We start from the raw sequence: 24,139 nt of genomic DNA on the forward strand, positions 1-24,139 counted from the left end.
AATTGATCATTTAAAAAACAGAGCAAAAGTAAATTAGAGACAGGAAGTCACAGGAAGGGACGGCACGGTGTCACAGTGGTTAGCACTGCTGCCTCACAGCACCAGGGACCCGGGTCCGATTCCCAGCTTGGGCCACTGTGTGGAGGCTGCACATTTTCCCTGTGTCTGCGTGGGTTTCCTCCGGGTGCTCCAGTTTCCTCCCACAGTCCGAAAGACGTGCCGGTTAGGTGCATTGGCCGTGCTAAATTCTCCCTCAGTGTACCTGAGCAGGCGCCGGAGTGTGGCGACTGGGGGATTTTCACAGTAACTACATTGCCGTGTTAATGTAAGCATACTTGTGACAGTAATAATAAACTGATCTCCCCCATCCCAGCCCAAACTGTTTTCCCATATCTTGAACCTTAACATGACATAGGAGCAAGGCAGCAGATGACACATGATCCACATGATCAATAGATTGCTACAAATTAAAAACACCAAGCTCATGTAGGAAAATGGTCTTGAAGAAGCTCAGCAGTGATCACATTGAACAGTGGAGTGGGCTTGAGGGGCTGAATGCCCTACTCCTGCTCCTATTTCTTATGTTCTTACAATGGAATCTACTGTGAGAGAAAATTCTTAAATGATGTATTGTCCTTGTATACAATCTAATTGAAAGCAGTAATGGAAACACATATTATAAAAAGCACATGTGGCAGGTCAATAAAGTCAAGGATCAGAAACATGCACAATAAATCCTATAGCTATTACCAGCTGATGCAAGGATTTCTCAATTAAACAAAAGGATCCCTGGAGAATCCCCAAATCTCTCCCAGGAACAACAGCTTTGCTGATCGGCTCTGTCAGTGTGACTCATCTCGAGTTTCCCTGGGGCTTGAAAAGCTTACGAAGAAACAAGGAGGTAACTAGCCTCATGCCCAGTAGCTGCAAGCTGACCAAAGCTCAGAGGGCGGGTTAAAGGGAAGACTGTTGACAAATATTAAGGGAGTGACACCTACTCTGCTTCTTCAGTGAAATGCTCTCTTGCATTGGGCTGCATCCAAAGCTTCAATGGTTTTTTTCCTTCGTACAATTCCTGCTACTATTGCTTTAAATACATAATGTACATATCTAAATCAGCTGTGGAATCAAATAGTAGACAAGGATGTTTAGTCACATTTATTGCATCATTCATTTCTGATGAGTTGATTAAGGGATTATTAGAGAAATCAGATCTCCCGCAGTTAGTGATTGATGAGGTACAACGGCAGTGGTTAGCACTGCTGCCTCACAGCCCCAGGAACCCAGGTTCAATTCCGGCCTTGGGTCAGTGTGTGTGTGGAGTTTGCACATTCTCCCCGTGTCTGCGTGGGTTTCCTCCGGGTGTTTCAGTTTCCTTCCACAGTCCAAAGACATGTGTGTTAGGTGGATTGGCCCACGCTAAATTGCCCCTTAGTGTCAGGGGGATTAGCAGGGTAAATACGTGGGGTTACAGGGAGAGGGCCTGGTTGGGATTGTTGTTGGTACAAGCGCGATAGGCCAAGTGGCCTCCTTCTGCACTGTCGGGACTTTATGAACAAGCTGTGGTTTGCAGTGAGTTAGTTTGTGTGTCATAAGAAGGTTCGAGAAAGGAGACCGCAGAAGAGTAACATTATTGTTTTAAAGCTATCGTTAGGATAAGTTAAGAAAACTTGTGATTGGATGATCCTGAATCTGTGGTTTAGTATTTAAGTGGCGCCTGTTGGATAGGTACCTGTCTGCACACAGCAAATTGGGTCTAATATTGTGGCTTGTGCACAGACACAAATACTGATGGCAATGTTATTGCTGCTAGTTGCATTTTATTTGATACCGTGATCAGCAAACTCTTCCTGGTATTGCTGAGGATTCATAAAATTCAGTTGTGCTTTGGAAAAGAATGGAGGCTTCTATTCCAAGATGTCAATTGTCTCATGTTGAACTGCACCTGTATTGAGTAGCGTTTGTTCAGAGTTCACTGCAGTCTGTCCATTTTAGTGGATTTTATTAGCAATAATAGATACATTTCACAATCAGAGCGTTCAGGATGCTTGACAGTAAGTAGGCACCAAAATCGAACAAATGGCACATAATTGAGCAAAATTACATATCAGGATTTAAACGTTCACCTACGCACAGCGAGCCCAAGATTGATAGCTGGCACTTGTTCCCATGGCAATCGAATCACATGCTGAGGCTAGCAACCATCTTGAGATTGGGACAGTACAAATGACTTTTGCAGAAAATGGACAAGCTATTAACCCTTGGCCATTCCCAAAAGGCAACAGCAGCAGTTCCTCAACAACTGCTTGCACTGGTTTTGGTCACAGGTGCTTCCCTCTTTCATTCACCAATTGTGAAATCAAGCCTCTTACTGGTTAATAAAATTTACAAGGCACATTTACTTTAGCATTCCGGAAATGGGTTGCACTTTGCTGGGAATTCAGAAGTTAGGCTGTAAACAATAATCAAAGTCACGTCTGCTCTTGAAAATGGAGAGTGAGATAACAAGCAAATAAGATAAACTGTCCTTCAGTCCATTGCAAACAAGAGAACGGTTTCCTCCCGAAATGTTACAGCACAGAAACAGGCCAGTCAGCCCAACGAATCTGCGCCGTTTCACATGGGCTACCCAATTCACTGTGCACATGGGGCAAGGGCACAATGTACTGAGAGTGACGCAGGTTTGCACCAACTCCTCCGAAACAGCAAATTCCTGAATCACTTTCCTCGACGGGAGCTCAGGGCTGGTCACCTGGTGCCACTCTCCTGTGTCCCATTTACAAACAGCAATTGGGTACCAGTCTTGCCACCCCAACACTTTAGCTCTGGCCAGAGCCAAAACAAATTCATAACAGTAATCAAATTTAAGGCAACATTAAACTCCCTTATCCACTCTACCAAATCTCAGCGAGACCCTCGAGTACAAAATTACTGGGGCTATGTGCATACTTTGGTTGTAAGCAAGAAAGCCAAAGCATGTATTTGGATAATACTATAAACTGTAACAGTCATAAATTTCAGGAATTGAAACACAGTATCGGTGCAGTAAATTGCTGGTAAGGTGGGAAATGTCTCTGTCGCTAAATGGTGGATGACTAGTGTCACCTCTGCCTCCCAAGGTATTTGTGGTAAAGGTCTGAGGCAAGTCACCTTCAACACTTTGGTCGCTATGGCTTCGTGTTAGTACAGTGAACCATGCCTTTAAACGTCTGGGGAGCTGGCAACAGCTTTCATTCTGCATTGCGTATTCAGCCAAGACTGTAATATCCTGAATGGAATAGACAAGCGATTTTAATTCATGTCCCAATTACCTACATTGGAATTCACCGGGGCTAGAATAATCTGAAGTGTAACAATCTCCAGTCTCAACTCCCAGTAGCTTTTTGCTGCTGACAGTATTGCAGCCCAGCTGTCTCCTGGACAGTCACCACAATAACATTGTCTGGAAGATGTGAACAATACATTTGCACAGAATACATTTGCTCATCAACACACATACAGGAGCAAGTGGTTACTGAATCTAAGGCACAAGGTTGTTTATACAGGCTTTCATACAGTGGCGCTTTACAGCTTGAGCATTAATAGGCTGCGCTAGGGGTCTTGACTCCTGCAGAAACAGCAGGTTGGTGGTGAGGCTCCTGCCCATCAATAGTCTGGTATGAAGTTCGATCCCGACCACCAGTTAAACCTGGAAAACCTGTGCAGAACAATTCAGAGAAATAGTCATTTTCGCTTCCCCCCGATAGAAAGGACCACAAACTACACAAGTGAGGAACACAAGAACTACCAGACAGACGTGGTTTCAGCTATGAGCTAGCTTATTAAAGCAACAATGGCAGAGTCAGGAACTGCTCACTGAGGAATGAGTAATAAAATTCCAATATTACCTCGAAACCGCCACAAAGAAACAGATGTTTTGGCCCAATCAATCGGAATTAGTAATAACCTAAAGTCCGTGCTCTTCCCCTGTTCACACATCTCTCTATTCCCATTGCCTTCAACCACCTATCTAATCTATTTCTAAGTGTGGACATGACCTCTGCTTCTCTGAAATTCCACTCAAATCTGTAAATAGGTTTCTCCCCTTAAACTTATTCTTTTATCTATTACCCCCTCAAATCACTAGAAATTGTCTTAGTCTGTCTGGTCTCATCATTTTAAACACCTGTCAAATCAGCAGCAATTTGCACATCGTTTTAAGATACTTCACAAAAGGATAATTAGGCAACAACTGACACCAAGTCGAAGGAGGTGTCGGGAGGTACAAGCAAAAACTTGCTCAGAGTGAATTTTAAGGGGGGGTTTTAAAGGATAGAATGAAGATGAAAGGTTGAGGGGGGAGACTTCCAGATTGTGGAACTTTTAACCTGGCAAGGGTGAAACCATGATGAGGCAGGGAACGAGGCTAGCCCATTGCACTTAGGGTGTGTTGACTTTTGCGATGGTGGCTTGCCCCGGCTAAGGTATAGGTTCAGGGTAGCTTTTTGGCTTAGATGTAGTGTTAGATCAATCCCAAGATGGGATGCAATGTCTCATCTTGTCGGCTTGGATCTTATTTGTCCCTCAAGTGGGGATCATGAATTAGTTTCAATTGGTTTTTTTGGTTGGAATAAAAGTACCAAAAGGTACCAAAAAAAAGGAGGGGGGGAAAAAACAGTTGAAGGAGCAGCTGCCAATGGTGGGGTAAAGGGTGGGGTTTGCACAATTGGACAGAATAAGATGAATGCTGTGTTCCTGGAGTCTTGAATGGCAGGAGAACATTATAGATAGTGAAGGGGATGGATATGAAGGGACTTAAACACGAGGATGAAAATCAAAACATGTCATGAAGCACAGGAGTCATTGGATGCAAGTACGAGAGCTGAGCATAAACTGAAATCAAAGGAGGGGAGAGGATGCAGAGAGGGCTTCGGAAGAGACAATTCTGGAGGTTACTCAGGGTGGCAGCAGAAGGGCTGAGACAGGGATAGAATTTGGCAATCCCTATGATAGAACAGATATTGGCTCAGATGTTCACCTTGAAGTCAAGAAAGATGTTGAGGTTACCAACAATGTAATTCAACCTTAACAGTGACCAGGAAGGATGATTCAGAGGTGAAGGAATGGAGTTTGTGGCAGAAGCCAAAGACTGTGACTTAAATCTTCCCATTGCTTAAATGGAGCAAATTATGGTTCATCAAATGGATGTTAGGCAAGCAGTTTGGCAACAAGAAAGAGATTCTTGGAAGCCTGCAGAGATAACAGCAAGAGAACAGGAACTGTTGCTGGAGAAACACTGGTTACAATTGTATTGATATTTACAGGAAGGCGATGGCATAGTGATATTGTCGTTGAACTAATAATCCAGAGATCCAAGGTAATGTTCTGGGGACCTGGGTTCGAATCACACAATGGTAGATGGTGAAATTTGAATTCATTAAAATATCTGGAATTAAAAATCTAATGATGACCATGAAACCATTGTCAATTGTCGTAAAAACCCACCTAGTTCACGAATGTCCTTTAGGGATGAAAATCTGTCATCCTTACCAGGTCTAGCCTATATGTGACTCAAGACCCACAGCAATGTGGTTGACTCTTCACTGCCTGCTGAAATGGTCTAGCAAGCCACTCAGTGCAAGGGGCAATTAGGGATGGGTAACAAATGCTGGCCCAACCAGCGATGACCACATCCCATGAAAGAATAAAGATGTGTGGAATCATGCAAGGAACCCACTCTGCTAGAGAGGAGATGGCAGGGAATTGGCAGAGAATGGTGCGGTGAACAATCTCAAACTTTGCAATGGAATTGCTATGGATGGGAGAGGGCAGTGTATCGCAGTCTTGGACTGTGTCACTTATCACTTTGTGCCATTCCAATGCTGGGGTGAGGCAGGAAAGCAGATGGCAGAGATTGAATTATGAAATTGCATGAAAATATGGAGGCAGATTTGGGAGCTGCAGCATTTTCAAGAACTTTGGGGAGGAAAGGATGAAGACAAGGGATGGTTTCTGAGCGGAAAGAGGCTAAGAGTGACTTTTTGATAATATGAACAATGATAGCAGTTTTGAAAGGAGGTGGGGCGGCACCTGAAGAGGGGGAATCTTGTACAAAGTCAGTTAGCACGGGGGGCCTGAGAGGACAATTGGATGATCAGCAGTTTAGTGGGAATGGGGTGAAGGAGGGGGGAGTGGGTCTCATTGACATGGCGAGCTCCAAGAAGGCACTACGACTGTAGTGAGCACTGGATTCAACACTATCACACGTAAACCTGCTGTCAATGGAGCTGTCCAGGTCTGGGATGGAGAAACCAGGGAGGAGAGCGAGAGAGAAAGAAAGAAAAAGACAAACATAAGCTTTGATTAAACAAAAAAAACACCTTCAGGAAGCCGAGAAGCAAACAGAACAGGAATACTCAGCACAATTAGCTAAAAAGTAACCCCCCCCCTCTCTTATACGAATACTATTCATTCAAAGCAATTCACTGCTCCCCGAATACTGCACCCACTGTGTAGGCCCTCTCAAAGGCTTAGAGTGGGGAACACGGAGTGGGGAAATAAAGACACAGGCTGAGGGATAGGAGGCGGCTGCATAGATGGTCTCAATCTTAGTGTCAAAGTACATTAGACCCCTGCAGTTATTGTTGGAACTTGAAGGGGGCAGGGAGACAGGTTTAGGGAGATAAGTGAAACAGAGAAAATGCTGGAAAAACTCAGCATCTGTGGAGACAGAAACATTTAACGTTGAGTCCAATATGACACTTCTTCAATTCTGAAGAAGTACTAATTGGAATTGAAACATCAACGCTTTTACTGTCCACAGATGCTGCCAGACCTGCTGAGTTTTCCCAACATTTTCTGTTTTTATTTTAGATGTCCACATCTGCAGTATTTTGTTTTGATTATTAAGGAGACAGTTGGTAGTGGAGAAAAATTGGAGAATAATCTTTTTGATGTATAATTATTACTTCACTGAAGTGGAATGCTATCAGCCACCTCTTTTGTCTATTGCACCATGTTCTCAATATCCCCTGGCAGTTTCTTTAAGTCCTCAGAATTGGTTATTATGCGTCCTATGTTAGTGGCATCGGATTTCATCTTCCCCAATACAAGGGCTTTGAGGCTAATTATGGTGCTTTAGACAAGATCCACAAACTCAGCATGGCAAGATCCACCTTGTGAATTTCTCATCCACGTGGTCAGCCACTCACCAAGGAAGCTGTGTGACAAGCACAAAACCATTCTACAAATCTTCATTCAATTATCCACAGTTTTGATAGAGAAAAAGTCTCATTGAAATGGGACAATGAACAGGACACAGAAAAACTTTCAGATACATTATATAAAAATGAAAAAAGACTTGTAATCATCTGGATCTTCATGAAGGACAAAGTAACAGCATAAAAACAGCGACAACATTGCAGCAACTCAAGAAGGATCAGGCGGCTACTGGAAGGTCAACGATCAAAAGCAGGAGAGCTGAGGGATACAACAAAGGGAGGAGTGTACACACACTGCAGGATAGACAGGGATGGGTTCAGTAGGAGCGACTGTAGTGAGCACTGGATTCAACACTATCGCACGTAAACCTGCTGTCAATGGAGCTGTCCAGGTCTGGGGTGGAGAAACCAGGGAGGAGAGCGAGAGAGAGAGAAAGAAAAAGACAAACATAAGCTTTGATTAAACAAAAAACACCTTCAGGAAGCCGAGAAGCAAACAGAACAGGAATACTCAGCACAATTAGCTAAAAAGTAACCCCCCCTCTCTTATACGAATACAATTCATTCAAAGCAATTCACAGCTCCCCGAATACTGCACCCACTGTGTAGGCCCTCTCAAAGGCTTAGAGTGGGGAACACGGACACACCCTGCCCAAACTTACCAAACGCCAAAATTTGAGAAACATTAAGATTGGCTGCATCTTTCTCTCGTCATTACAATTTTAATTATTTTAAAGGGAGCAGCTCTTAACACCGACAGTGGCTTCATGGCAAGGTATTCATCGCTCCTCCCAAAGGTTCAGCAAACTTATTCAGCAAGTTGCCAGGCCTACAGCCCAGGAACAAAGTTGCTTTGTCAGATGATCTGCTCTGAGCCAGAGTTGCAGCAAGGAATCTCTGAAAATTTTCCAGTGAATCCCGCAGGGTCATAAGTGTGCACGTCAGCTAAGGATGTCAACAGGCTTGATTGTGATTTGAAAATCTTCAACCTCATTCCATGTCTGCAACCATTGAATACTCCCCACCCACCTTGACAATCTGTGCTTCTTGCCCAACCCACGCACCCATCACTCCAGGATTAATGGCTCTCAATGTGTCTGTTCACTCAAATCTCCACTCCAGAATGTGCCCGTGTGGTCACCTCGTTAGCACAGAATGACAATGTCATTATTCTACCAGGTGTGAGTGGGCAAGGAAAGAAATGAGGTAAATGAATACCTCTTATTGTGCAGATTGATTTAGCTCCAAGCTTTCCACTAGTACATCTTCCTGCCACCACACCCCAACCACCCACCTTGTCGCTCAGGGTTAGCGATAGGTTCAGTTGACTGAGATCCTTACCAAAGTTTAGGTTGCAATCTCCCCCTCGTTCCTTATACATCTGATACACAAAGAGACAAGAAACCGGTTTCAAAAGTAGGCTTAAAATCGTCATGCCAACACTGAAGCGGAACTGGTCCCTCAATGCAACGTTGAACTGTCCATTGGCGGTACGGTCGTAGCTGATCGCAATGTGGATGATGTCAGTGAGGATCGTTATCACCATGCCAACTAAATACTAAAAGAAAAAGTAAGACATCAGATTCAACAAACATCATGAGCAGGCACAGTCGGAGGACACGAGCTCACTTTATGACAGCTGCTAATTTTGAACTAAACACAAGACTGGGTAAAAGAAAGGGAGACCTTTGTTTTACCCAGGTCTAATCCTATGTCTACTCTCCTAGCATGAAGCATTATTCCCTAGTTTACTGACTATAGTCATATAATAATCCTTGATCTAGATATTCAGCCAAGAGGTGCAAGGCCATTCTAGGAGGTAAAAGGAACATTGTGAATCCAGCACAATGTAGCTGTGCCCAGGGATCAATCTCAACCCTTAGCGTACGAGTGTTCATAGGATTCTTGCAATCATAAAATACCTACAGTACAGAAAGAGGCCATTCAACCCATCAAGTCTGCACCAACTGTCCAATAGAGCATCTAACCCAGACCCTATCCCCATAACCCCTCGTATTTACCCCACTAATCCCCCTAACCTACACATCTTTGGACACTAAGGGGCAATTTAGCTTGGCCAACCAACCTAATCTGCACATCTTTGGACTGTGGGAGGAAACTGGAGCACCCGGAGGAAACCCATGCAGGTACGGGTAGAACGTGCAAATTCCTTTAGATAATTACCCAAGACTGGAATCGAACCCAGGTCCCTGGGGCGGTGAGGCAGCAGTGCTAACCACTGTGCCACCCACCGTACATCATGATTTGAGGTACCCTCTTGTAAGCTGATCCCAGCTGATAATGACCTCATTACAGTCAAGAATGCTTTAAACCTCAGACATCACTCTAAACTGAAGCAGTAAATGATTGATGCTTGGAGATGTCATGTACGGTGACACATGCAAACAATATTGGAGAAGTATAGCCTTGCATTTGTCTATTGCTTCACTTCTGCCAGCTGTAGTGATCACAACCCACAATCCGGTCTCTCCCACTTACTTTCAGAGGAATGGAATGCAGTTGATGCAGTTAACGTTACTCATTTTAAAGTAAACAACCACGCTTGCCTTACTGAATTAAATCACAACTTCACTGAACAACAGCAAAATTAATTGGCAGTAGATGTCAGTGAAAGTCACACGATGTTTGATGAGTAAAGTGCGAGATGACCCATAAACCAGGAAGATTCCCAATTCTCTGTTTTTATTTGTGGTATTTGTCCTTGCTCATTCCTAGTTGTCCTGAGAAAACGCTGTGGACCATCTTCTTCTCAAACTTCTGAACGTTCATTTGATGGTGACCGACTTTAGGGGCGGCACGGTAGCATAGTGGTTAGCACTGCTGCTTCACAGCGCCAGGGACCCGGGTTCGATTCCCGGCTTGGGACACTGTCTGTGTGGAGTTTGCACGTTCTCCCCGTGTCTGCGTGGGTTTCCTCCGGGTGCTCCAGTTTCCTGCCACAATCTGAAAGATATGTTGGTTAGGTGCATTGACCCAAACAGGTGCCGGACTGTGGCGACTAGAGGAATTTCACAGTAACTTCATTGTAGTGTTAATGTAAGCCTTACTTGTGACTAATAAATAAACTTTACAACTTTGATCTCAGGACAGAGGAGCAGGAATGGCAACAGTGCAGGGTGTAGAAGTCAAATTGGAAAAATCAGTCCCTATGCTTAATGACTACATGGAGGCTGCTGTTGCAAGAGCATCAATGAATATCCTGTGATGATCCTTATTGTTCTATAACTTGGCAACAGTCACTGTCTAGACTCACATGAAAATGGTCACCTGGGTGGCCAGCAGTGAAACGTGTTTCAGAAAGGCTCAGCGCTTTCGCAAATGTTGGGGTGTGGAAATAAAAACTGAAACACTGAAATGGAAGCTGCATCTATACCCAGGAAAGCTTTATGTCAATGTTGATTTGGAGGTACTCACCATCACAAGAGCATCAACAGAGTCTCTCTGGGCAATGGCCCAAACCCCAATGGCCAGTACAGCGTAATTACTCCAGATGTAGGGTTGCGGGAGCCAGGGCGACATACAGCCCCTGTCAAACAGAAAACCATCAACAACCGCTCTGCTCGGGAACTTGGTCACAACTTCTTTAAAATGTAAAACAACCCCAAGTATCTGAGTAGGCACAATTGTATAAATTAAGTAATTAGTCCAAAAGAGACCATCGGCATCTCTCTCAGTTAGAGACCTGTGGTTACACAGCTTGGAGGAGCACCTCTCCACGTCAAGCCTGGGGCGAAGAGTTTTGGCCAGCTTAATTTAGGAAGGATAGACTTGCATTGGGATGCAACTCAGAGAAGGTTCACTCGGCTGATTCCTGGGATGAGAGGTTTGTTTTATGAGATGTGGTTGGACCTATGCTCATTGGAGTTTAGAAGAACGAGAAGCAACCTCATTCAAACGTATAACATTGAGGGGACTTGACAGGGCAAATGCCCCAGATGAAGTTTCCCTTCATGGGGAATCAAGAACAAGGGCGGCACGGTAGCACAGTGGTTAGCACTGCTGCTTCACAGCTCCAGGGACCTGGGTTCGATTCCCGGCTTGGGTCACTGTCTGTGTGGAGTTTGCACATTCTCCTCGTGTCTGCGTGGGTTTCCTCCGGGTGCTCCGGTTTCCTCCCACAGTCCAAAGATGTGCCGGTTAGGTTGATTGGCCATGCTAAAAATTGCCCTTAGTGTCCTGGGATGTGTAGGTTAGAGGGATTAGTGGGTAAATATGTAGGGATATGGGGGTAGGGCCTGGGTGGGATTGTGGTCGGTGCAGACTCGATGGGCCGAATGGCCTCTTTCTGTACTGTAGGGTTTCTATGATGAAGGGGGCACAGTTTCAAAATAGGGATCTCACATTTAAGATGCCGATGAGGAAGAATTTCCTTTCTCGGAGGGTTGTTAGGGTTTAGAATTATCTTCCCCAGTGAACAGCGGAGGCCGGGTTATTAAATATTTTCCAAGGCCAGGTTGGACAGAACTTTGATGTACAGGGGAATCAGGGGTTATGGGGGAAGTGGAGTTAAGGCCACAATCAGATCAGCCATGATCTTAGTGAATGATGGTGCAGCTTCGAGGGGCTGAATGGCCTACTTGTGTTTCTATTTGTAATGTCCCTATGCAAGGAGTCAAGCCTGCATGAACTGCCACATCAGTACGGTGACTAAATCAAAGTCCTTGCATCATTCTCCAGAGCTTTTTCAAAGTTATGCATTTAGATTCTCAATCTTGCTCAAGCAAAGTAACATTTTCTCTTTCCACTTCCCCTTTAGTCTCCAGCTCTGGGTACAGTTTTGTTTCCACAAATGTTTGTTTCACTCGGATAAAAAAAAAAGCTACTTGGTTTGTTCAGAACTGTAGAAGGAATTTCCAACTGTCCTATAAAAACTCCCCTTCTCCTCCCTCCAAAAGCACCCAGCACTGTTTTGTGGCTCAGTGCAGGTGACACGCTCCCAGTGTACTGCTGCGGACAGAGGTATATCCAGGACTGGCTTAGAACGACACAGTTGCTTCCCTCCCGAGGAGGCGATGAATCTTTAAACAGCAGTGAGGCAATGTCACTATATCATCTGACTTTCACCCGCACCCCCCCAATGCCAACACCTCCACATTTAATGATGCAAGGGTCAGTCTATAAAAGGAACTGTTACTACAACTTCTCATTTCCAAATTCAGGCAACAGCAACCAAGAATTAAAAGTTGTGATACTGAACGCCAAGGCCTTCCCAATGTTCCTTACTGATACCTCAATCAGCAGCTCACACCTCAACCTCCACACTCCAGCCAGCACATTCTATATCTCATTACAACAATTGAACTTATTGAGCAGTGTCAGGAATGCCCAAGACAGCCCCTCGCCCCAGCAAGTTGATCGAAGATGTCTTTCCTTTACATCCAACATGTGTTGTCCTAACGATGCTGATTAAATTTGCAACAGTTCAATATGGTGCCTGTCTCAATGAGCCAAGAAAGATTTTTTTGCTTTTATGCTTTATCAACATGACCCAGCCCAGGCAGCAACCGCACTAGTACAGATTAATGATCACCAGTCCCTGGGATAAATCAATTGAATTTTTATTACTTGATGTGCATCTTTATTCACACCAACTTGCATCTGAGACCAGAGGTTCCTGCAACATAACTCCAACCTCTTTCTTTTCCAACTTGCCCAGCACAAACTCAGGGTTGACCTGCCTCCTCTGCACAGCCTAAACTAAGGTAATAACCTAGTCCCCAGATGGCTTTGTTGGCGGCCATGTTTCTTACCAAAGTAAAAGAATCTTTGTCTGGGACATGGGAGACCATGAAAATAAATCAATTCAGATCCCTACCCCACAGCGGGGAAGCAAGTGAGACTTATTCTGTGGCAAGGATTAAAATTAAATTGTGGTGTCAATGACATCGACAGACTGTGACTTTTACCAGTTTGTTAAGTCCTGCTTGTCCTGAGCAGGAGCCTAGCCCAGGCTCTTAATAACAACCAGCACAGTGGTTAGCACTGCTGCCTCATAGCACCAGGGACCCGGGTTCGATTCCTGGCTTGTGTCACTGTCTGTGCGGAGTCTACACATTCTCCCCATGTCTACGTGGGTTTCCTCCGGATGCTCCAGTTTCCACAGTCCGAAAGACGTGCTGGTTAGGTGCATTGGCCATGCTAAATTCTCCCTCAGTGTACCCGAACAGGCGCCAGAGTATGGCGACGAGGGGATTTTCATAGTAACTTCATTGCAGTGTTAATGTAAGCCTACTTATAGAATCCCTACAGTGCAGAAGGAGGCCACTCGGCCCATCGAGTCTGCACCGACCGCAATCCCACCCAGGCCCTACTCCCATAACCCCTCATATTTACCCTGCTAATCCCATTGACACTAAAGGTCAATTTAGCATAGCCAATCCACCTAACCTGCACATCGTTGGACTGTGGGAGGAAACCGGAGCACCGAGAAAACCCATGCAGACACGGGAGAACGTGTAAACTCCACACAGACATTGACCCAAGCCGGGAATTGAACCCGTGTCCCTGGTGTTGTGATGCAGCAGGGCTAATCACTGTGCCACCATGCCATTCTTATGACACTAATAAATAAACTTTCTTTTAAATGCTCCAGCACTGGGAATGGGGCCAGTTTGCTCAATTCTGAAATTTTATTCCCCAGCATCTCCCCCCAACTCTTTTCCACCAGTGATGAGGAAATATAAAACAAGGTGATGATACATAAACAATTATAATTCCTACTTTACACTAGGTTATTTTATTTTTTGAAATACAAACACAATTTTACATAGATGTGAATTAGGAGCAGGAGCAGGCCACTCAGCCCCTCATGTCTGCTCTGCCATTCAATAAGATCATGGCTGCCCTAATTGTACCTCAACTCCACATTCCCACTTACCCCAAATAACCTTTCACCCCCATGCTTTTCAAGAATCTATCTACTCTGCCTTAAAAGTATTGAAAGGTTCTACCTGCACTGTCTTTTAAGGAACAGATTTCCAAACTCACGACCCTCAATTTTGTCTTAAATGGGCAACACCTTATTTTTAAATAGTAACCCTTAGTTCTAGATTCTCAATAAGAATAAACATCATCTCTACATCCACCCTGCCAAGAATCCTCAAGATCTTAAAGATTACAATCAAGTCGTCCCTTAATTCTTCTAAACTCCAGCAGATCCAATCCTAGGCTGTCCAACCTTCCCTCATAAGACAACCTGGCCATTTCAGGTTTTAGTCTAGTAAACCTTTATTGAACTGTTTCCCACACTTTCTTTTAAAGCACATCTTCACACACACGTTTTTCCCTTTGGGGAATAGTCGGGAAGTGGTGGAAGGATTCGCGAGCTGCTTATCGGTCCATTGAACCATGTCATGAAGGCGCCTTCCACCACTTCTCTACTATTCCCCCCCCCCCCAAAAAAATAAACTAAATGCCAATTGTGCAACAAGTAATGGAAATAGATACCAGATTCAGGGCAAATGAAATTCCCCACAACATAAACTGCCCCTAGTTGGAACCTGGAACTTCTGGTCCAGTGGTGGGACAGTACCGCTGTGCCACAAGACCTTCCTACCAACCCATTTACATCCTTCCTCAAATAAAAGGAGACCGATACACAGTACTCCAGGTGTGTTCACCAATGCCCTGTATAACTGAAGCATAACCTCCTTACTTTTGTATTCAATTCTGCTCAGAATAAATTATAACATTCTATTTAACTTTCTGAATTACTTGCTGTACCTGCATACTAACCTTTTATGATTCATTCACTAGGACTTCCAGATCCCTCTGAATCTCAGAGCTCTGCAATCTCTCACCTTTTAGGTAACGTGCTTCTTTTTTATTCTTCCTGCCAAAATGGACAATTTCACATTTCCCCACATTATACTCCATTTGCCAGATCTTTGCCCACTTACTTAACCTATCTATATTCCTTTGTAGTCTCATGTTCTCTTCACAACTTACTTCCCTACCTATATTTGTCTCATCAGTAAAATTAGCAACCTTTGGTCCTTCCATCTAATTGCCAACATTACATTGCCAACCAGAAAAATATCAATTTATGTCAACTGTTTCTTGTAGGCTAGCCAATATTCTATTCATCCCAATATGTTACCCACTATGCCATGAGCTTTTATTTTCTACAATAGCCTTTGGTGTGGCACCTTATTTGCCTGCTGGAATTCCAACTATGGTACATCCATGAGTTTCCCGTTATCCACAGTACATGTTACTTCTTCAAAGAACTCCAATAAATTGGTTAAAGCATGATTTCCCCCTCGTGAAACTATGTTGATTCTGCCCATTACCTTGAATCTTTCCCAATTCCCTGCTATAACATGTTTACTGATAGCTTTTAATATTTTCTCCATGACAGATACTAAGTTAACTGGCCTGTAGTTTCCTGCTTTCTTTCTCCCTCTTTTAACAAAGGAATTACATTTGTTATTTTCCAATCAAAGGGAACCTTCCCCGAATTTAGGAAATTTTGGAAGTTTAACACCAAAGCATCAACTATCACACTCACAACTTCGTTGAAGACCCTTGGGTGAAATCCATCAGGACACAGGGTCTTGTCAGGGACAGGTCCAACAATTTTCTCAATACCACTTCCCTGGTGATTGTAATTTTCCTGAATTCTTCCTTCCCTTCCATTTCCTGGTTAACAGCTATTTCTGGGATGTTATGTTTATCCTCTTATGCTGAAGACTGATGCAAAATACCATTTTTAAAAAATTATTTCATAAGATATGGATGGCGCTGGCTGGGCCAGAATTTATTGCCCAGCCCTAACTGGCCCTTGAATTCAGCAGCTCACTTGGCCATTTAAGAGTCACATGTAGGCCAGACCAGGTAAGGACGGCAGAATTTGTCCCCTAAAGGACATCAGTGAACCAGATGGGTTTTTCTGACAATCGACAGCGGTTTCATGGTCATCATTAGACTTTTTAATTCCGGATATTTTACTGAATTCAAATTTCACCATCTATCATGGTGGGATTCAAACCCAGGTCTCCACAGTATTAACCTGGGTCGCTGGGTTACAAGTCCAGTGACAACGCCACTACATCATCACCTCCCCCTAAATTCAATTAATCTGTCATCTCATTTTTTTCACTATTTTCCCCAAGGCTCATTTTCTGTCAAACTTTAACTCATTTATTTTTAAAATATTGTCATGACAATGGATCAAAGCCCTGAATTAAGTATGGACATACTGAACTTTTAAATACAATACGGTTTTTAAAAATGGACATATTGAATTTACATTCTCAGCCATCTTTGACTTGTAACTGTCTGAATTGCTCCAATGTGGATTATGCTCCAGTGTGGAGTATACAAAGACCTGAGGAACAATGGAATGTTAAACTCTTTTCCAGACAGACACATATTGAAGAAGCAATACAGACTGAACTGTCATCTCCTGTGGAGTTAATGGAAGCAGATCATCATCTCAGTAGGAATTTTATTCAGCAAGTTATATCCCAGATTTGTTTTGTGGGTTCTCCCCTTCCAGGAATACACAGGAGCTGTGGATTAAAAAGATGGCTGCAAACTTGACCAGTGTGGACTAGTGAAAGAAACAAGGAAAGACAGCAGAGTCCCCCACGCTGCCCTGGCAAGCAAAATAAAAGTCTTCTCTCTCTTTGATTGCAGGTCAAATCAGAAAAGCTACAATTGAAAAGGAAACAGGACAATTCCTCTCGGCTAAACTGCAGAACCCTTGAATCTCAAAACCAACTGTTCAACTGCTAAAGTCAGCACTACTGGAATCACATATCCAAATCAGCTGCAACATTTCACTATCTACTCTTCATGAGCAAGGCAAAGACTGATTCATGTATCTTATTTATAAACTTTTATTTTTGACACTTCTTATTTCTAATCTATGTTGTATGTGTTATGATGCGAGGTTGACCCCCCTTTTGAGAAGTAACGCCGAATCCCCCAAAGAGGAATACCTCACCTTGTTATCTGTTAAGTGTGCGGCTAGGTGAACTCTTCTTCATTAGGATTTAGTGGTTAACTAACAGAAATACCTGACACTCACTTTAAAATGAACACTTAATTTATTTAACTAACAGGGAACTTTTACTAAACAAGTAACATACCAAATAAAATAAGATTCTAATGGAATGCTATTCAAATAAATATAACACTCATTCATTAACAAAAAAACATATAATAATAGAATTCAGTCACTCTCAAAAATACAACCAGGTTTGTGGCTTTTGGAATCTTTTGGAGTTCTTCTGTTGATTCCTCTGTAAGTTCTTTCTGATTTGGTACCTTTCGCTAGTTAGATATCTAAAGAGATATCTAAAGCTGGCAGAGTTGAGAGCTGCTCCCTCCCTCTCAAGGCTTGACAGGTGGCAGATCTTCAGTTGCTCTCCTGTTTTTTTTTCCCTGCACTCTCTTTTATACCTGTGGTGACCTATCAATTTTCCTACAATAGGATTGGTCTGGTGTTGTCAACACCATCAAATTCAAATTTTAGAGGTTCCTGGTAGCTGAGTGCCTGCTTTAAATTGATTGGGCTAAATGTTTTTTAAAAAGGTTGTCTTGTCAAGACGACTGCTTGACTTTTAGATACAAATGTTTCCACTTGGACTCTATATGTACTTTGCATTTTAAACCTCCAAGCACTGAAACAAAACACCAGCTTTTAAAAGGGACATCACCATGTATTTTTTCTCCTCCAGCATTTTTACAATTTTGTTTTTACATCTTTACCAACATCAAATTCCAACTTCACAAACTCAACTTCGCAACACATGTTGTTACCTTCTTGCATTTTAGTAGCTTTTTAAAAATCAAGAGTACCTTTTTAAATTGGTTCCTTTTATAACCTAAATAGCTTGGGACTGGGCAAAGTGGGTTGAATAAAGAAAGAGAGTCAGTTCATTCCTCCTTACCGGAGGTCCTAGCAATTTGGAGGGTATTCTGTCCAGAGTTTAGCAAATAGGGGCTTGTACCGAGGCAGTTCCAACAGAGGGGACAGAGGGTAACAAGCTTGGGGGCCCTTGCTTGGGGGACCTTGCTTGGGGGACCTTGCTTGGGGGACCTTGCTTGGGGGCAGGTCATAACAATATCAACAGAAATTCTTACAGTCTGCTGTTATATTTCGAGCAAGATCTCTCTCGTGCACTAAACTTTCTCCCTTATTAATCTTTAAACTCAATTTTAGATCCCTCTTGGCTGCAACAATGGCCATTAACTTCAGCAAACTTGCCTCTCCAAACATGGTGATTGGGACAAACCTGAACAGAACAAGTCAGTTACCTGGAATTCAGTTCCGTAAAATGGAATGACATTAACTCTTGCTTTTTATTTCCAAATTGCAGTAATCAGGGCCAGTCAACAGTCCCCAACAGATGGTTCGTGCTTGGCCAGAGTTATAATATTATGAAGAAATTAGAGGATAAATACAGGAAATGGAGGGAATAGCAATCTTCAAAATCATTTAATAATATACCAAGAGAGAGAGATAATGCAAAGATAATAGGAGGTAAATGGAAAGCTGAAAAAAAGCCAAAACACAGCGATAAAAGGATGTTTCTCAAACAGATACGAAATGGACAGCAATGTTTCCTAGGTCTAGAGTTAAGCTGTCCTTATTTACTGTACACCTCTTGGGACTGGAGGGGACAGTACCTGAAATTTGCTCATTACACCCAAGAAGCAATTGTGGATTGTAAAAGACTAGAACAGCACATAGATCAACAGGTATGCAGCAGATACAGAAAAATCTAAAGTAAGAACATGGAAGAAAATATGCCTTAAATGATAAGGTCTTATATGGAATAAAGAAGCAGATAGACCTTGGTGTGTAGATATACACCAAGAATAAGAAAAGCACCAGCACAGATAGAAAGGGAAGCAGATCAACAGGTTTGTATCCAGAGACATAATATTCATAAGCAGGAGGTAACATTGAGCTCGTACAAGACCTCAGTTAAGCTGCGTTTGGATTATTGTGTACAACTTTGGGAACCTCATTATAGAAAGAATATAAAAATAATGAGCAAGATCCAAAGTAGAATCAGCAGGAATTGTGGCAGGACTGTTAGGAGCGAGAGATGATTTTAGGTAAGTTGTATTTGATTTGATTTATTATTGTCACATGTATTAGCATACAGTGAGAAGTATTGTTTCTTGTGCACTATACAGACAAAGCATATAGTTCATAGAGAAGGAAACGAGAGAGTACAGAATGTAGTGTTACAGTCATAGCTAGGGAAGAAGCTGTCCTTGAGTCGGTGGGCACATGGTCTCAGACTTTTGTATCCTTTTCCCGACGGAAGAAGGTGGAAGAGAGAATGTCTGGGGAATACAATTCCCTGCTGCCATCAGACTTTTGAATGGACCTACCTTGTATTAAGTTGATCTTTTTTTAGTTGCCCTGGCAATAGGGGAAGGAAGTTCAAATGACATACCAACACACGTTTTCTCCGAAGAAGTGAAGACAGGCAGCTGAGGGAGAAGATCTCAGTGGAGTCCCGCCAGCTTCCTCCCTCTTTCTCCACCTGTTAAGCTTCGAACCCTGTTTGCCGAAGGTGGACATCCAGGGACGCCCTGCTGCACAGAGATTTCTCAAAGGAATCCAACCCAGAATGACCGCCACCCAAATAAACCAAACAACTCAGTCTTCTGCATCTTTAATTGGAAGCATCAAGCCGACCAATTCAACCTGATGCCAATTCAGTGTCCAAACTACAGACTTTGATTTTGATTTGATTGGATTTGATTTATTGTCACATGTATTAGCATGCAGTGAAAAGTATTGTTTCTTGCACTGTACAGACAATGCATACCATTCATGGAGAAGGAAAGTAGAGAGTGCAGAATGTAGTGTTACAGTCATGACTAGGGTGTAAAGAAAGTTCAACTTAATGCAAGGTAAGTCCATTCAAAAGTCTGATGGCAGCAGGGAATTGCCTTTGTTAGGAATAAGTTGCTGTCTTACGTTTAATTGCTATTTTTGTGTTTGTACCTTTAAAAGGGGGCTGCCTGAGTTTTGGTTTAACGTTAAAGAATTGCCTGAAAGTCTGGGGGGTTTGCTTGTACAGCTTGCATTTTAATTAGGTTTATGACCCTTGGTGAGAGCTGCGCTATCAAGGGGAAGTGTTTTAAGGAGGTTAAAACAAAGTAGAAACTGGACTGTTGATAAGCAACAGGGGACCTGGAGGAACTGAACAGAGGAGAGGAAACTGCAGAAAGCAGATTTCCAAAAGGAACAGGAGAAATTGCCAGAAATCAGGGAATGGGACAATCAGAAAGGCCCAGGGAGACACTTAAGTCAAGAAACAAGGTTCTGTTCAGTGAAGTTAAAGTAAGGAGCAGAGGAAATTAAAGACAGAAAGTGGGTTTGCGAGAAGCCAGAAGATCAGAGGAGACATCCAAAGATTGTTGACTCCGTACTATAGGCCTGTGAAGATGGTGTGTTCCGTTGGTACAACGGAGTATCTGAGAGTGTGTGGAAGATGAAGCTTGAATGCACATGGAGACCCATGGGGAAAGGAATGTCAGAAGGAAAAGCCAAAACCCTGGAGGTGGATCCTTAATGAAGGTATCCAAGTGAAAACATTGTTCGGAAGGAAATGCCAAGGCGAGCTCTTCGAGAGTGGAGATTGGAAGCCCAAGTTAAAAGACAGAGCTTCTGCGAGACCATTTCGCCCACAATGTGACAAACGTCTGGGTGGAGTTGATGAGAAATCCACACAGGTGGCATGTCACTTGGTTTCAGGATGTGGTTTGTCTGACTATAGTCTGACTATAGGTTTACAAGGACTATACCTACTCTGAACATTAGAGTACAAGATAGTCTTTGTAACTTGTGTTATAAAATAAAGTTTATTTATTAGTGTCACAAGTAGGCTTATATTAATACTTGAAGTGAAGTTGCTGTGAAAACCCGGGTCCCTGGTGCTGTGAGGCAGCAGTGCTAACCACCGTGCCACCCCTTACAAATCTGTATTTATCTGTAAAGATGTGTTGGGGTGAAGGAATAGTGTAATATAGTTCATCTTTTCTAGCTTAATAAATATTTATTATTTTGTTAAAAGTCCATCAGCAGACTCCCGTGACTCTGTTTAGTAGCTGCCCTCCATGTTTCTAAACAAAAAATAAAACTGAGGTTCAATCAAACCAGGTTCCACTCTGAGATCTGATTTGTCCAGTAGCAACATAAGCTGAGATCATAACAGGGCAAATAAGCAGGAATGCTTCCAAAGGGACGATAACAAGGGGACACAAGTTTTAAGAGAAGGCATTATAATTTAATGTAATAATTAAATGGAGAGAGTAGAAACACATAGTTGGACAGAGGATGGTTATAATGTGGAATTCTTTGCCACGAGCCAATGTTGAATTAGAATCCATAAATACTTTTTCAATAGGGAATTAAAAAGTTCCTTCAAATGAAGAATATTAAAAAGTGTTCGAGTGCAAGCAGACAGCAGGGTAAACTATGATATGAGCTATTTCTGGGCTGTAACATTCTATTTAGTTTCTGCTCTTACTTCCCCTCCCCCCCACATCCCCACCCACCACAGAAACTTGCATATAAACTGTTCCCTGCTTCATGCAATCTGTCCCAACATCACAGGAACTCGTGAAATTTCAATTGCATTACGAAATAGGAAACTAGACCGAGGCAGCTAACAGATTCGAATTTTGCTGGCATGCTCTCCTTTCGTACCCTCAACTTGTCATAATCAAGCTTCCTCCTGTTGTGACAGGAACGCAAGATAGTCTCTTTAGCTGAACCGAAGCTCCAAATGATTCCAATACAGACAGCTCTACTCATTCTGGAACATTCCAGAATTCTACGAGGCTCTTGACTTAAAGTCATAACTCACGATTCTGAAACATGATTGCAGACTCTTTTCTTCCAAATTAAACCAGAGAGGAAATAATACTACATTCAGAATATTTTTATTGAATTCCAAACTTCACCACCTGCCGTGGTGGGATTCGAACCCGGGTCCTCAGAGTATTATCTTGGGTCTCTGGGTTACTCGTCCAGTAACAATACCACTACGCCACCATCTCCCCATCTCGACCAGTTTCTGTGAATTGATAGTTCTGGGTACTCGAGCAGTAAACCAACCGCTCGTCAATTTATAAATAATTAAATCAATGCTTAGCACAGCAAGTGCAGTTAATGTTTTTAGGTAGTCTGACTGATGGAAGTTAAAAGGAGGATTTGAATCTCATAAATGGGATGAGATTCCCACAGGAGCAGCAGCTTCACGTCGGCATTTACTATCCTGAGTTTCTGGGTACAAAGTGATTAGAATACCTAAAATATGAGTTGGTGTCAGAAATAAAATGGTATGGTAAACCCCCATGAAAAATGGGACTGGCTTTTCAAATAAGCACTCACCTGAAGAAGGGGCTTGGGGCTCCGAAAGCTTGTGTGGCTTTTGCTACCAAATAAACCTGTTGGACTTTAACCTGGTGTTGTTAAACTTTTTACTGTTTTCAAATAAAACCACTATTTTATAGTGGTCTAGTTGGACCAAGGAGCAGCACAGGCTTGGAGGGCCGAAGGGCCTGTTTCCTGTGCTGTACTGTTCTTTGTTCACTGTCTCAATATAGTAGTCACTCCCCAACCTGAACTTCTTCACGATCAAAATTCCATCTCCAAAGCATTGCCCAGACCTGCTCCAGCCTCAGCCCATCTGATTTAAGTTTATTAGTGTCACAAGTAAGGCTTACATTAACACTGCAATGAAGTTACTGTGAAAATCCCCTAGTTGCCACACTCTGGTACCTGTTCCGATAACACTGAGGGAGAATTTAGCATAGCCAATGCACCTAACCAGCACATCTTTCGGACTGAGAGGGGAAGCCGGAGCACCCAGAGGAAACCCATGCAGACACGGGGAGACTGTGCAGACTCTGCACAGACCGTGACTCAAGCCAGGAATCTACCCGGGCTCCTGGCGCTGTGAGGCAGCAGTGCTAACCACTGTGTCGCCCTCAGATCCTTATTCATGACTGTCACCTCCAGACTTGACTATTGCAATCCTCTCCTATCCAGCGTGTTCTTCTCCCTAAATTTCAGTTCATCCAAAGCTCTGTTACTCGGATCACACCTGCCCTCACTAACCTATATTAGTTCCCAATCCCAATAAAAATTCTCAATCTTGTGTTTAACGTCCCATCTCTCTGATTTTCCCCCTCCCTCCAATTTACTCCCTCTTAAAAGTCTGCATTTTGCCAACACTTGGCTTTGACACATCCCCCCCCCCACCGGCCCCCCCCCCCAGCCCCACCCCTACCCTACCACATATGCCTGTGTCTCTGGTCCTCAGGGCTTCATGCTATGGGGATATTTGCCTCTCCTCCTCAGATTTCTTAAAAGTTACCTCTGACGAGTGCTTTATACACAGCTCCCCACATCACTTCCTTTGTCTCAGCATTCATTCACTTCCAATTACACCTCTGACACACAATGGGTTATTTTTCCACATTAAAAAGGGTTGGGAAAATGCCACATTAGTTGATATTACCACATAATTTCACCAGTTGGACAGAAAAATAACGGATGTTGGCTGGGTAATCCATCACTCACCAGGTTGTCAGGAGCCAGTGCACGATGATGATCATCTGTGGGAACATGAATCCAAGTCATTCCGAAAGAACTAAAACAAATTCAACAACTTCAGAGACATAGACTGGACTAGAATCTCATTCTGTCACAACACCATCCCAAGGAGATCATACAGCATCTAAGATTGCAGCCTGGAACTCACAGTGTGCCTGTTATTTGGCTTGTAACTGGGACCTGGAGCATTTGACTAGATTCCAACTACAATTTAGAAGGAGTGAAAGGGAAAGAAATGGACAAGGGGAGAGGCAAAAAGAGAGGGGCAAGGGCAGGGGCCGTGCCCACACAGAGCGGGGGTGAGGGGGCCGTGCCCACACAG

General features: G+C 43.2%; 1 protein-coding gene across 1 annotated transcript; it reads right to left on the reverse strand.

Moving 5' to 3' along the window:
* Nucleotides 1–1,977: 1,977 nt before the first annotated feature.
* Nucleotides 1,978–23,856, reverse strand: agtrap (angiotensin II receptor-associated protein). Its single transcript, XM_078238878.1, has 4 exons — nt 23,785–23,856; nt 10,635–10,746; nt 8,541–8,757; nt 1,978–3,697 (listed from the first exon to the last, which is right to left on the reverse strand). Exons 1-4 carry the CDS (start codon nt 23,829–23,831, stop codon nt 3,579–3,581), a joined length of 495 nt encoding a protein of 164 aa, XP_078095004.1. The 5' UTR covers nt 23,832–23,856; the 3' UTR covers nt 1,978–3,578.
* Nucleotides 23,857–24,139: the final 283 nt, after the last annotated feature.

This window comes from Mustelus asterias, chromosome 22 (assembly GCF_964213995.1).
Source record: "Mustelus asterias chromosome 22, sMusAst1.hap1.1, whole genome shotgun sequence".
Taxonomy (NCBI): Eukaryota; Metazoa; Chordata; class Chondrichthyes; order Carcharhiniformes; family Triakidae; genus Mustelus; species Mustelus asterias.